This window comes from Brachycentrus maculatus, unplaced genomic scaffold (genome assembly GCF_059751285.1).
Source record: "Brachycentrus maculatus isolate JH-2025_06_01 unplaced genomic scaffold, ASM5975128v1 h1tg000487l, whole genome shotgun sequence".
Lineage (NCBI taxonomy): Eukaryota > Metazoa > Arthropoda > Insecta > Trichoptera > Brachycentridae > Brachycentrus > Brachycentrus maculatus.
Window position 1 is genome coordinate 90,496 of NW_028281234.1, and position 14,413 is coordinate 104,908.

The 14,413-nt window shown below is 31.8% G+C and overlaps 1 protein-coding gene across 1 annotated transcript in view; it reads right to left on the bottom strand.

Moving 5' to 3' along the window:
- Window positions 1–4,639: 4,639 nt before the first annotated feature.
- Window positions 4,640–14,413, bottom strand: part of LOC148302032 (protein Wnt-4-like) — a 115,657-nt gene continuing 105,883 nt past the window's right edge. Inside the window, exons 6-8 of the mRNA XM_088272265.1 lie at window positions 13,365–13,511; window positions 12,748–12,875; window positions 4,640–10,938 (exon numbers count right to left, since the gene is read on the bottom strand). Coding sequence (XP_088128391.1) covers window positions 10,737–10,938; window positions 12,748–12,875; window positions 13,365–13,511 — 477 coding nt within the window. The 3' untranslated portion in view covers window positions 4,640–10,736. The remainder of the gene's footprint in view (window positions 10,939–12,747; window positions 12,876–13,364; window positions 13,512–14,413) is intronic.

Consider the following 14,413-nt stretch of genomic DNA (forward strand, 5'->3'; position numbering starts at 1 on the left):
TTGGAGTTATTTTTAACCCTTCGAGAGAAAGGGCTCCTGAAACTGTCCGACACCGAAAAACATCCCGGGAAATTACCTACCACGTAGAGCGTGCAAATTATACTGAAACTGTTATAATTGAGAGATAAATCATGATTGATTTCGTAATAAATAAAATCAATATCAATTTGTTTGGAGAGAGAACTTTAAACTTCAATTTTTGACATCGAAACACGAAAATGGATATTTGAGATAGGGTCTATTCTGTAAAACGATAAATTTAACTAAAAGTTAGTACAAAAAATATTTCTGAAATAAAGACATAAGTAGTTATTCGCACCGTATAAAAACTAACTAACTAACTAACCATCACGCCGCTTCCACGCAGGGGCAGGTAGAGAGAATAGAACGCCACGCCACTCTGTCTTTGCAAACATTCTTCGCCTCTTCCACGTTCATGCATCTCCTCATACATACCCACCGATTAGACCGACTCCTAACCTGACCACTTTCAAGTATTTGGCAAACCTGATCGTGCTATGTTTTTCTCGGTCTTCCTCTGCTCCTTTTCCAATTACATTCCCCTCATAAATTTGTTTTACCGTTCTTTCCTCACTCATTCCTTCTACATGTCCAAACCATCTCAACACACCTTTCAATTTTTTTGGAAAATGCTTATCTAAGCTTTGCATTCCTACCTTATTTCACCGTATATTCTATCATTTAAATCCATTGCTTTCTCTAGCAAATTAAATGACTGAAGAAAAAAGAGTAAAATTAACTCATGGGGCGACTTTAGTTGGAAATAAAGCTAAGCTAGATTCAGGAATACTTGGTATGATCAAGTATTTCAAATTCTTAGAATTGGACAGGTCAGAGGTTGGCAGAAGAAGGATAAAAGAAGACTAAATGCAGTTGAAATGCGATCTCTCAGATGAATGTGAAACAAACCTTGTATGGAACATGTTTGAATGGTAATACAAGGAAAGAAATTAAAAAAGGCTTCTTAAGATGATTTGGGCATGTGAATCGAATGAGTGAAGAAAGAACAGTATAACATATTTATTAAGTAAATGTGGTTGGTAATAGAAGCAGATGTAGACCCAGGAGAACTATCAAGTTGGTATTTCAAATTCTTGAAGGTGGTCAGGGCAGGAGTCAGAACAATCTGTGGTTATGTATGATGAGATGCATGAATGTGGAAGTGGCGAAGTTTATTTGAAAAGACAGATTTATGTAGCGTTCTTTTAACTAAGATGAAGCGGCGTGATGATTAGTTACTTAGTATTCTCCAGTAAATTACCAACATGTCGCTCACTCCTTTCAAGAACGTCATATATCAAAAATCTTCAATTTTCAGTTGTACATGTTTTCGGAATGCCCAGAATATGTACTATATCCCAGCAAAAGCGGCATATTTTTAACTTAATACTTACCCGCTACAGGGCTGAAAGTGTTGTTTTTGCATTTTGAAGAAAAAGTGTTGTTTCATTATTTTTTTTAATATTTTTCAAATGGAGAAAAAACATTCAGGTTTTACCTAAAAAGATTTGTTGCACAATAAAAAGTTCAATAAGTGTCTTAATATTTATTTTTAATCATTGTATTATATTTTTAAACTTTAAAAACGATTTCCTGAAAAATCAAGTTTTTTTATTTAGGACCTTGTTGAAAAGAGTAAGCGATGTGTGTTATAAAATCGAAATGGAACAAACGAAAGAACAAAGAAAATTCAAGAAATATACTTATTTCAAATGCATACTGCTGTCGTCTAAGCTTGAACGATAAAGTAAGAAATGACGAAATCGGAAATATAATGAAAATAGAGAATATCATGAATCGCGTTGCAAAACTCAAGTGGCAATGGGCGGGACATGTTGCAAGACAGGACACCACAAGATTGACCCCTAAAATTTTGAGATGGAGACCTTCAGAGAATAAAAGAGGCGTCGAAAGACCCCAAAAAGATGATCTAAGAACTTTTCAAAACACATGTGTATATGTATACATATAGTGAGGTGTATGTTAAAGTTTAACTTACGAATGGCATATCAATATGCTAATACCTAATCTACAAAATAACAACAACAAAAAATATGTTGGCTATCGCACTACAGTCACGACATTTCTAGATTTGCGTAATTACACTGCTATGAAAAATAAATACATAAATATCCTCGAAATGTGAAAAAATTGCGTGTAACGCGCAAGAAATGAAAACAGTTTTCAGAATTACACATATAAATTGAGTCCATTTTACATGCAATTTGTAATTTCCACTTTTAATAGTAGTTTATATTAAGTTTAATTGTGTCGATCACATGAACCCACAATTTTTACAATGGGAAATAATAGTGTATAATCAAGTAATATACTTACAAAACAGTCGCATTTAAAGAAAAAAATATACGAAAGAAATATGAAAGGCGTTAGATGCTTACACAGCCTACAACCTGTCATTTTCTGGCTTAAGTGATCTCATTTTACGCTTGTGTAGCGTTTATTATTCTATATTGTATAATAAAAGCATTGTTAACTTTGTGGTATTGTAATATAACACCCTCCAAATCATTTATTGTTCACTTTGTGTTTATCATTCTGACTACTTATATTTTTTAACCCTTATATATGAAAGAGAAGCGTGGAGTTAGCAAAAGAAGGATGAACGTAGACTGAATGCAGTTGAAATGCGATCTCTCAAACGAATGTGCGCGAAACGATGTATGGTAGTTGTTCAAATGGTGATGACTGCAAAGGGAAGATAAGCATTTTCGATCAAATTAAACAAATGTGTTGCATATTTAATAATAATAATAATAAAACCCTTATCCGCACCCCAATAGTGCATAGGGCACTGCGTCATATAAACGCAGTGTTATCTTGATCGTTTACACATGAAGGAAAGGTGATAAGCCCTCCGCTTTAGGTACCAGTCCAGGGTAATATTGAATAAATATTACAGTGAAAAAAATCACTAATATTTAATTTACCCCCCCTGGGAATCGAACCCGGGTCCTCCAGAACGGTAGCTGAGCGTGCTGACCATTACACTACGGAGGCGAACAGGATTAGTTGCATATTTAGGCATGTGAATTAAATGAGTAAGTAAAAACAGTAAAATAGATTTCAACGACATTTTCAAACTCCGTTTTCATCCAATGCCAATTCCATGTTGATCAAGAAGTGAAATGTAATTATGGAGTGATGAAGATTATCAAAATGGAAATGGGGGAATATTTTTTCTTATCGGCAATACTTGTGCAAAGGGCAATGTTATTCTTTTTTAATACATAACAATAGGTATCACAGACCCGCAAAAATAAGATAGCCCGTTATTATGACGAAAAATAATGCAATATTAAAAAAAGTAGAATTAATGGATGAAGGTAAGCAACTTAATCAAAAATAACTCCTTTCAATTATTTTTCTTTTTAATAGCTTTTCACCCATTTTGGGTGTTAAAGCTAGTGTCGAGTTATTCCCTTACCAAAAAAATTTCGATCTTCCATAGTAATAAGTAGGAACCAATTTTTTATCACTGCTTTACTCAAGTTAATTTTTGTCGTTGGTATCTGTGGCAAGTTTTTGTCTATGGTCAATGGTACGTCGTTTCTACATTTTTGACGTTTACCATAAATGCGCGGGTTCTGTGATTATTTGAATTTCACTTTTGTTTTTAATAGCTATACTCGTTCACGGTGAACCTTGAAAAAAGTAATTTTTTCGTAACATATTAATGAATTTCAACAGTTTACCTCATTGTTCAAGAACAATGACTAAATGTTTATAAGGTCAGTCTCGATGTTTGACATGTTTTGAGAAGTGGGTCCTTTAAATCGGCGTTTGAAATCACTGTATTGAGACTAGAAATTTACGCAGATATGTTTTTTATTGGTATTGTACACGTCAAGGATGTGCAGATAAACAATGACGATTTTATTTGGAGAGCTGTACTTTAAAACTACGTTCTGCTTCAGCATTCACAAAACAGATTGACAAACCCCAAAACAATTTCCTAAAAATATTCAACTAATATCCTTTATCATTCATCCCGGATGAGCGGAAAATGAACATCAACTTCGAATTGCCAGCCATTGAATATGTAAGATTGAAAGAAACACATACCAATTCACACTGCCCCTGAACTATATTGCTTGCACTGCGAGTATACGAGTAATGAGAAGCGATATATGCGAGCGATATAGGCAAAAACATATGAAGAACAGAATCGAGTGGATATAGAATAGAATGATAACTGCAAAACTAAATGGTTCAAATATTTTAAAGTGTTACAATATTTAAGTAAAATTGTGTTGAAAGAGGTTTCTTGTTTTTATGTATCAGGACAGAAGAGAGATAGTGGAGGTCATTTTGTATATTTGAGTGTCATATCAATAATGTTATTTACACATTGATGGTTCGATCATAAGTTTTGATACAGTTCTACTTTTCAGAGTAAATACATAGAAGTCCATGAAAAAGCTGAAAAATATCTAAACTGTGTTGACAATTAGCTTGATACTAATTTCTTACTCAAAATGTGCCCTAGGCATAGGAAAACTCAGTGAGGACACATAATTTGAATTTGTTATTTGTAACTATGGATATGATAAAATAAATATGTATAAAATTGTAAATAAAACACACATTGTTATATATTTCGTTTTATTTTTACCATTTTACATCAAGAAAATACAACGACATTAGTTAAACAGTCATAAATATTAAATACTGCAAATGAAATAATTCACATTAAATGTACTTCATTTTTACACATAATATTAGTCTTAATACGTTCGTGGATACTCTTTATATGGGAGTCACTCGTATGGGCAAATTATATTTTTTTTTATAAATCATTCATATAACTCGCATGCTGTGACATTTTTGAATCTGACATGTATTTTTTATACGGATTTGGTGACTTTTTCCATTATATAATTGCTTGATTCAATAGTTATAACCGGCTTTTCCATACAGGGTGTTGTTTGGCTGATGGCTATACCTGTCAATTCCCAAATGAGATACGAATAACCGTGAACGCATTGAATAAAATTCTGTTGCTACACATTCACAATTAAATTTTCTACTCTAGCAAAATGAATGAAAAAATATATAATAATTATGAAGTATGCCATACATTTAGCCTTTTTTCAGTATACATTCAACGTATGTTTTGTTTCATATTATTTTTAAATGTATTTATGAATGGCTGTGAAATATTAAGTAATATGAGTTGAATACAACCACTAAATGAAATGAAGTGAAAAATGAATTTTGTAGCAATTTGCTGATTTGTTATTGACCAGTATATCTGTTAATTTTTTCAGTATCAAGGTACTCCAATTTGAGATTAAAACTAAATTGATGAATAGTGCAAAAATTATAAATAAATAAACTTAAGTACTTTTTTATTTCTACGTACAATATATTTCACAACTCATAACTTACGCAGTAACTACACTATAAGAAGTAAAATAAACATATTTTACATCATTTTATCAAATCTACACTACACGTAATATTAATATTTTATTTATGTTGTAGTATAGAATAAAATATATACAAAATTTATCATATTCTGGTGGATTTTCATATGAAAACTCTAATATCGCTCACTCCTTTCAAGAACGTCATAAATCAAAAATCATCAATTTTCAGTTGTACATTTTTTTGGAATGCCCAGAAAATGTGCTATATCCCAGCAAAAGAGGCATATTTTTAACTTAATATATACCCGCTACAGAGCAAAAAGTGTTGTTTTTGAATTTTGAAGAAAAGGTATTGTTTAATTATTTTTTTAAATATACTAAATATTTTTTAAATGGAGAAAAAACCTTCAAGTTTTACCTAAAAAGATCTGTTGCACGGTAAAAAGTTCAAGAAGTGGCTTGATATTTATTTTAAGTATACTGTGTTATATTTTTAAACTTTAAATGGTTCTCCTGAAAAATCAGGTTTTTTGATTTATGACGTTCTTGAAAGGAGTGAGCGATATGTCAATAAGCGAAACTACAATACACAAAGGACAACAATATATGTTATGCCTGACATCTCTGGACAGAAATTGACTTTACACTAATATAAACTAATGGCTATAGTGAAAAATGTGTTAGTCTTATCCCCCTAATACATATTATAAATGACAAATATATATGCATTTAGAGGGAGATTGAAAAATATTAAACTCAAAAACAGTATCGGAAATTTCACAATGTCACTTCTATGGATATGCCAGACAGTAAAATATTCTTATTTTTCTATCCACTTATGTGTCCATCTGTGCATGTTACCTCTTATTTGTTGTTATTAAACAATTTCGATAGATATAACAATGCTGCTTAAACTATACATTGATAATGCATTATCGCTGTATGTTATGGTAGGGACTGACTGGAGTCATTTCATGGTAATGAAACACGTTACAATGGGATCATTCGTATAGTCAGTACAGTGAGCCGAGCGCTACTACATAGTTTCGGATGCTCGCCACGAGCGATGTTACGACGTTACGTTACAACGAAATGCTCCGGTCAGAAACTACCTTTAAAAACTGCAATTTTTGTATGGAGTGACTCGATTTTCAATTCAATTATCAACTGTTGTATTGAATGAAATATTTGATTTGTAATTATTAGGGAGACTGCCCAATAGATGGCAGTCTACTGGTTTTTCCATTGAATTTTACACAAAACCAGATAAGTTTCGCATATGAACATATTCAAGTACATACATATTTGCTTATTCCCAAGCAATATTTTTGGACACTGTGAAACTTGATATGGTCACGAAACAGATTTTTGATGATTTGTAACCAGAGTGACCATAATTACTTTCTGACAGGATAGGCCTTGAGATTATTCTAAAATCAATTCAGTAACTTGTGAAGAATTCTTAGGCGAATGTGTAAATTCGTATAATATATTAATTTGGCTGAAAAATCTATAATAATTAAATTTGCCATTCAGTTTCTACGATTAAGCAAATGAAACACCTACTTAAGTTTGTTTATTACAAAATCTATTTAATATTTTACCTAAATATTAAGTTTTTCACATAAAACAGTGTTACTTTATAATTATTATATACAGTTGATTAAAATTAAAGATAATCACATTTCCATTTAGCAATATTTGAAAACTGCTTACGACATTGAATTCATTAGAATATAAAAATTTACATCTTAATTATACTTTAAATACAAACAACATACAATTGTTTATACTCTTATTAAGTACATAATCATAAATAATTGGCAAGATTTTTTTGCTGTTCCGAGCCTCAAAACATTAAAGAAATAAATGCAGTAAGCGTTCATTAATTTAAAATAAAACAACCAAAATATTAAAATACATATCGGTAATTTAAATAATGTTTTAATTTTTTATTCAACCATCTCAAATTTTAGATGTTTTAAGTAGACAATTAACTACTATGAAGTTGGATTGATAACAAAATACATACATCCGTAAATCTAGATTCTAATTTTAAATTTCAGACTATTAGTATTGAACTGATTTTATTGTTTGATGATAAAATTAAATAATCACTTATTGATTTGTTCACCTTTGGCAATTATGTAGTCTTATATTGTATAGTAGGTTTTTAAGAAACTAATAAAAAGTATTCAGAGTGATGTTAAAAAAAAATTAGCTGAGATTTGTGTATTTTCATTGATTGATGCAGTAGTCACTTCATGGTAATATCTATCAATTTTTTATTTGTATTTCACCTGGTAAATACAACTATTTCTTAAAATGTGTTGTGACACATATTTTCATGCATTCTGCATTATTATCAAACACCGTATTCAAAATAAATGTCGAAACAGTGGTATTCATGAAGTAAAATTTTAAATAAAAAAAAAAAAATAGTTTGAATATTAGCTCCAGATACATATTAAATTAAAAAGATACATACATTATTTTGAAAGGCTCTATACGTTAAAATATTTACAAAGTGCTTTGCATTAAAAAACAAAATTAAAAACATCTCTCATCCAAATTCCTTAAGATTAATTTTACAATTCATTAAAGTTATAACATCTAACATCTGTAAAATAAATAAAGCGTTTTATATGCAATAAATATTAAAATTAAAAATGTATTCTACTTTTTACAAATGATGCCTAAAATATAAGATGAACCAATAGTATTTGACATCACCAAACAAATCGCATCTTTTAAGTACCTATTATGCTTTTTTTTCTTACCATAACGCAATAAATACTTTGCATTGTACGTTGCAGGCAGTCAGTATTAACTAAGTAAATAAGGGATAAATAAATATCTACATTTTCCTGAATTCCAGCATCTGCTTTTACAAACATGAACAACTTATTTTTGTCTGTTATAAAGAGAGTACTGTCAAATACATACAATAAAAAATAACCCATTCACTGCGCTGTAAATCAGTTGTCACACGAGGCTCAATTATGAAATCTTTTAATTATTATTTTAAACACTCATTTTCTTCAAAACTACTCATTTCCATTACAATAATAGATTAGTAAGTCGCAAACCATTTGGGTGTTATCTCTTTAACCTTTGAAGGAGATGACATATTTGTATATATGTAATTACAACACTTTTACTGTGCATCTCTCCCACTTTAAAACAATCTTTCTATGTTGAGTTACTATTGTTATATGTAGTATGAGTGAGATGCAGATGTATTTTGTCTAATTACGGAGGCCTTCAAGATTAATATTATATATCATTACTTTACAAATGATTAATTTTTTAATTTTTCCACAGATTGAAACAGAGAATAAAGCGGATATAAGGTAAACTTGGTGACCATTTTTGACCGGTTATGATACAGTTTTGATAACTTTGCGTTGCTGTCTATAACTGCATTTCTAAAGAATTCAAGTTGATATTAAAGATTTTTTTAATCATAACTTTGTGGAATAACACAATGAATTAAATGTAAAAACTAAGCGCCTGTAAAATACCAGTTTAGAGTTTATAAATGTAACTTTAAACTTTTTTCGAAACCTATAGATATTTGTATTTTCACCTGATGAAGACAACATCTATAGTTCTCAAAACTTGTCGTGTTTACATTATAATACTAAGTCCATGATAATACCATACTGACGTAATTAATGTATGACAACCAAAACCCTATTTGAAGCTTCTTGTGCTTCTGAGAAATCTCCTTGATCGTAATTGAAAGCACTGAACCATTGATTTGTTTCTTCATATCCTTAAAGCAACATATTTATTTATTTTCCCAAGATTTGTGGTGTGAAAAGTTCATCGAAAGGAGCATTCAGCGTACAAGATCTTACAATATACAGCAGAGATTATTCAATAATATTCCATCGTGAAAAGTGAGCAGTTTAAAAGAAAAACTTTTCTTTGAATAAAATCTATTTCAATTTTACTAATTATCTAGCGAAAAGATTCTAAAAGTCAGCTGATCTTTAAACAATAATTTTCTACGAATTTCTCTGTACACTTTTACAACATCCTTATAACTATACTATGGCAAATTTTACACAAATAAATTGATGACTTATATTTATATTTAGTGCCTTGACAGACTAATAATATAAAAAATGTAAAATTTTATACTTAGTTTATAAATTGTGTTGTTTTTTTAGCAAAACAAAATTGCTGTATTGGACTTTCATATACTCATATTTGCGTTCATCCTGTTTTTTTATCTTTATGTTTTAAAATTATAAAGTTTCACTGAAATAATGAAAGGTAAGACTGATTCATTTGTGTTCATGTAATTCAAAATCAAGATAACTCTTATATCCGCCTCAGTGGTGTGGTGGTAAGTGCAATTGGCTCTTAACTCATGAGGTTTCGGGTTCAATTCCCAGAGAGGTTGTACTAAATATAAGTGTTTATGCAATATCACTCTGGACTGGAAAAAAACTGATCACCTTGCCTTCACATAATGAACAATCAAGATGATACTTAATCCATGTGATACAGTGCCCTGTGCACTATTGGGTAAGGATTAGGGTTAGAATGAGAAGAAGGCTCATATAGTGTCCAACACATTGTTACATATAGATGAGATACAGAGAAAAAGAAGTAGATCAGAGGACACCTATCAAAAAAGTATTTTATTTTTAAAGGAATAACCCGGAAAACATCTTTATTTGAGGCTTGTCTCCAGATAAGGTAGTAAAAATTCATTAAAATCACCTAGATTCATTGAAAATAAATATTTCTCAAATTCATTTTGCAATTGGTAAGAATCAAACCTGTGACGCCAGATTCACAGTTGAACGTCTGCCCAACTGTGCCACGGCGCTTTTTAAATCACTATATTACCCAACTGTTTAATTTTGTTTAGAATCTTTAAGCTAACAATTTAAAAACAGGATGAATCATATCGTAAATCAAATTACTGTTTTATTTTGTAAAAAAAACCGTCAAAAAATATGTAAGATATTTTATTGACATCTTTTTAAGTAATGGTTGTTTTAGCCAGATGAAATTATTCAGAAAAAACCTTCACTCCTTCAATTGTACAGTCGAGCATCTACCCAATTATGCCAGGGCACCAATTAAATCACTATACTGTCCAACTGTTTGATTTTGTTTCGAATCTTTAAGCTGAAAATTTAAAAACAGGATAAATCATGTCATTAATCAAACTACGGTTCAGTTTTGTATAAAAATTGTCAGAAAATACATTATTACTGACATACTGTAAGTTATTTTGCTGACATCTTGTTGAGTAATGGCTGTAGAAGCCAGATAAAATTATTCGGAAGAAACCTTGACTCTTTAATTGCACACGTGTTCCTCTTTCTTGTATTTACATCTCTCGCAGACAACGTTGCAGCACCACACGAAACGACAGCGGCACTTGTCGTCCACATCTCGGACCCTGGTCTGGTACCCTCGTCCGCAGCAGAGCAGCCGGCATCCGTCTGGACCAGCACTGGTTCTGTTACACGCTCGGCCATGAGTCCCAATGATGCCCATACTGAAATATTTACAAATATAATCTTAATTAAAATGTAACTTTGTTTTAAAATCACTATTAATATATTATTATAACTTAATTATAACGTCTACTGGTTTAGAACTAAACGCTTCTTTATCAAGACTGATTAATAGTTGGTTAATTAATCAGTCTTGATAAAGAAACAGTTAGCTTCGAAATCGGTAGACATTATAATTAAGTTATAATAAAATATCTGAAGTGATTTTAAAACAAAGTTGCATTTTAATTATAAAATGGAAAATCACAAAGTTAGTGCTTCAAATATAAATTATATTATAAATATATTTGTTTTTATTTTCGTCCAAAATAATAAAAACAAGAAAAAGGAAGACTTTTTTATCCAATTGTGATATTGATAACGGATTTCAATCACTACCTAACATATTTATCACTACGCCGCTTCTCCGCAGGGCAAGGCAGAGAGAATAGAATGCCACACTACTCTGTCTTTGCATTATTCCCCTCTTCCACATTTCTGCATCTCCTCATCCGCACCTGTCGATTATTCCAACTCGTAACCCGGCTGCTTTCAAGTATTTCATATACCTGATTGTGCCAAGTTTTTCTCTGTATTCCTCTGCCTTTATTACCAACTACATTCACCTCATAAATTTGTTTACTGTTCTTTCTTCACTCGTTTGATTCACATGTCCAAACCATCTCAACATAAGTCTCTTAATTTTATCGATAGTTCTTTCGCCACTCATTCATTCAACAATATGTAAATAAAACCTTTTCCAAATATTGAGTCCATAATATTCTACACCTATTCTATATATTTGTCCGTCTCCGTAGTGTAATGGTCAGCACGCTCGGCTACCGTTCTGGAGGTCCCGGGTTCGATTCCCTGAGGGGTAAAATAAATATAAGTCTTTTCTTCACTGTAATATTTATTCAATATTACCCTGGACTGGTACCTGAAGTGGAGGGCCGATCACCTTTCCTTCATGTGTAAACGATCAAGATAACTCTGCGTTTATATGACGTAGTGCCCTATACACCATTGGGATGCGGATAAGGGTTTATTATTTTTATTTTATTTATTATATATTGAGTCCAGTGGCATGCACGGAGTTTATAATCAGGGTAGACAGCTGGCTTGAGTCAAGAATAAGGCATAGTAAACACTGGTTGTGTTTCTATATGGAACGCGAGTAATCCAAGGTAGGCACTGCTTTTGTCCTTATTTAGAATGCACGCCTCTGATTGTGTCTAATAATCCAATAATCTGTTTATTAAACCATATCCACTCCCTAGGTGGAGCATATGGAGTCCACAAACTATCTCCAAGCTTTTCTGTCGGCTGCCAGCTCCCTTGCATCCTCCCAAGTCAAATCTGCGTCCCGAAGTTCTGACGAGAACTGCCAACGAATTGTCAGCAGTGGTCGTCCTGCGCGACGCGAAACTGATGCCTTGTAAAAGTGGCAAACTTGATTAAGGCTCTCAGGAGGCATGCGGAGTACATGGCCATGCCAACTGAATCGCCTTTTCTTGACGACAGTTGTGACCAAGATTTGCTGCGTCCTACGCCTTATCTCTTCATTCCTCACAAAGTCAAACCACCGCACGCCTAAAATTCTCCGCAGACACCTATTCTCAAAGCTTAGTACACGGCTGCTCTGGGCCCTTGTAAGTTGCCATGTCTCACAGCCGTATAAGAGAACAATAATCTATATTATATTATATTCGAATATTGAAATATTTTTTAAATAAATACAAAATTTAAACTGATTTGTTTAAATTAATGAGCTTGTACTGTATTTCAATATAATTGTGCAAAATACATACGATTCATTCCGTTCACAGTAGTCTGGAGAGTCATCGAGGTAGACAAGGTCTGTTTTGTTGGGTTTCTTCATATCGGAGTGTATTGGTCGAAGCTTTCTCACTTTTCTGCCTCTCTTACGATCAACGGCCTGTAAAATGAAGACAAGGATATGTTAGAAATTATTTTGTTTGAACCTTCGATAACATGAAACCAAAACAATTATAAGAACTAAAACAAGTTCGTGTGAATTAATCGAATGTCATAATTATCAAATTATAATTGAAGACATGAATAACATTTTTATTTCACTACAACTGATTTTTCGTATAAAGATGGAAGAAATCTTATGAACCACACTACTTTCGGATAATTTTCTGAGAAACAGACGAAAAACACCTTTTTTTTCTACAGAGTTATGAATACAATGTTTGTTATAATCATATCTGACAACATTTTGCCATAAAAAGTGTTTTTAGGATGGAACTAAATCTACTAATATGTATTTGTTAGTACAATCCAGTATATTATGAAGGAAAGAGTAAAGAAAAAAATACTTTTGCTTGAAAACTTGTACTAAAAATTTTACAGCTGCGCTGCCTTGAAATATTTTAAAGTTTATTTATTTAACAAACCATACCTTAACATGGGAAGATCCTTCGTATCTTTGAGTGAGTCCTTCTCCAACCAGTCTGAAGTTAGGAAGTTTTCTCCAGCACACGCGTATGGAGCACGATCCTGACATCCCATGGCATTTGCACACACGCTGCATTCGAGATCTTATAGCCTGCAAAAAGGACCTTTATTCAAATATTGGTGTTTTCTTTTCACATAGATTTTCATACACAAGAAAAGAACATGGATTTTGTCAAATATTAAATAGGAGATTATCTAAACAACTATGGACAAAACCAATATTCTGCATATACTCCCCAGCCAGGATCAATGTGAAAAAATAACCTGAAGCAAACTGACTTCAACTCTTTATACTCGTAATCTACCACTGAATGAGATTTCCTTAACCTAGATAACGGAACTTGTTTCAAAATATCTTAATTTAGGACTATCGTATAATGTACGACGATAAGAAAAACTAGCTAAATATGAGTATAAAATATTGATAAAAAACTAAGATACATGTTTACAACATTTTGAGTGTGTCCAAATACTTGTTCACAAAATCTGGATTATCTCCAATTATAGGAGTTATTTTCATATTATTTTTTGAAATCTCATCAAAGATGAAGAAGAATATGGAAGTCTGGGCATTTACGGGGCTTACGACCGTCATAGGCTGGTTTAAGTGATCACTTTACACACGTGTAACATTCACCAATTCTACCCATTATTGACAACCACACTACTCAAATTCTTAGAAGTTCTATATATATATGAACCAATTTAGAAACTTAAACCAGCCTATGACGGTCGTAAGACCCGTAAATGCCCAGACTTCCATATTCTTCTTCATCTTTGATGAGATTTCAAAAAATAATATGAAAATAACTCCTATAATTGGAGATAATCCAGATTTTGTGAACAAGTATTTGCACACACTTAAAATGTTGTAAATAAATTATCTGGTCAAATTATAAGCTTAATAATAAAAATGAAAATGGTATTTTCTGGCGTTTCTCATGTGTGTGATTATAATCCAGGATTCGGATCTCACATACTAATATAAGAGTT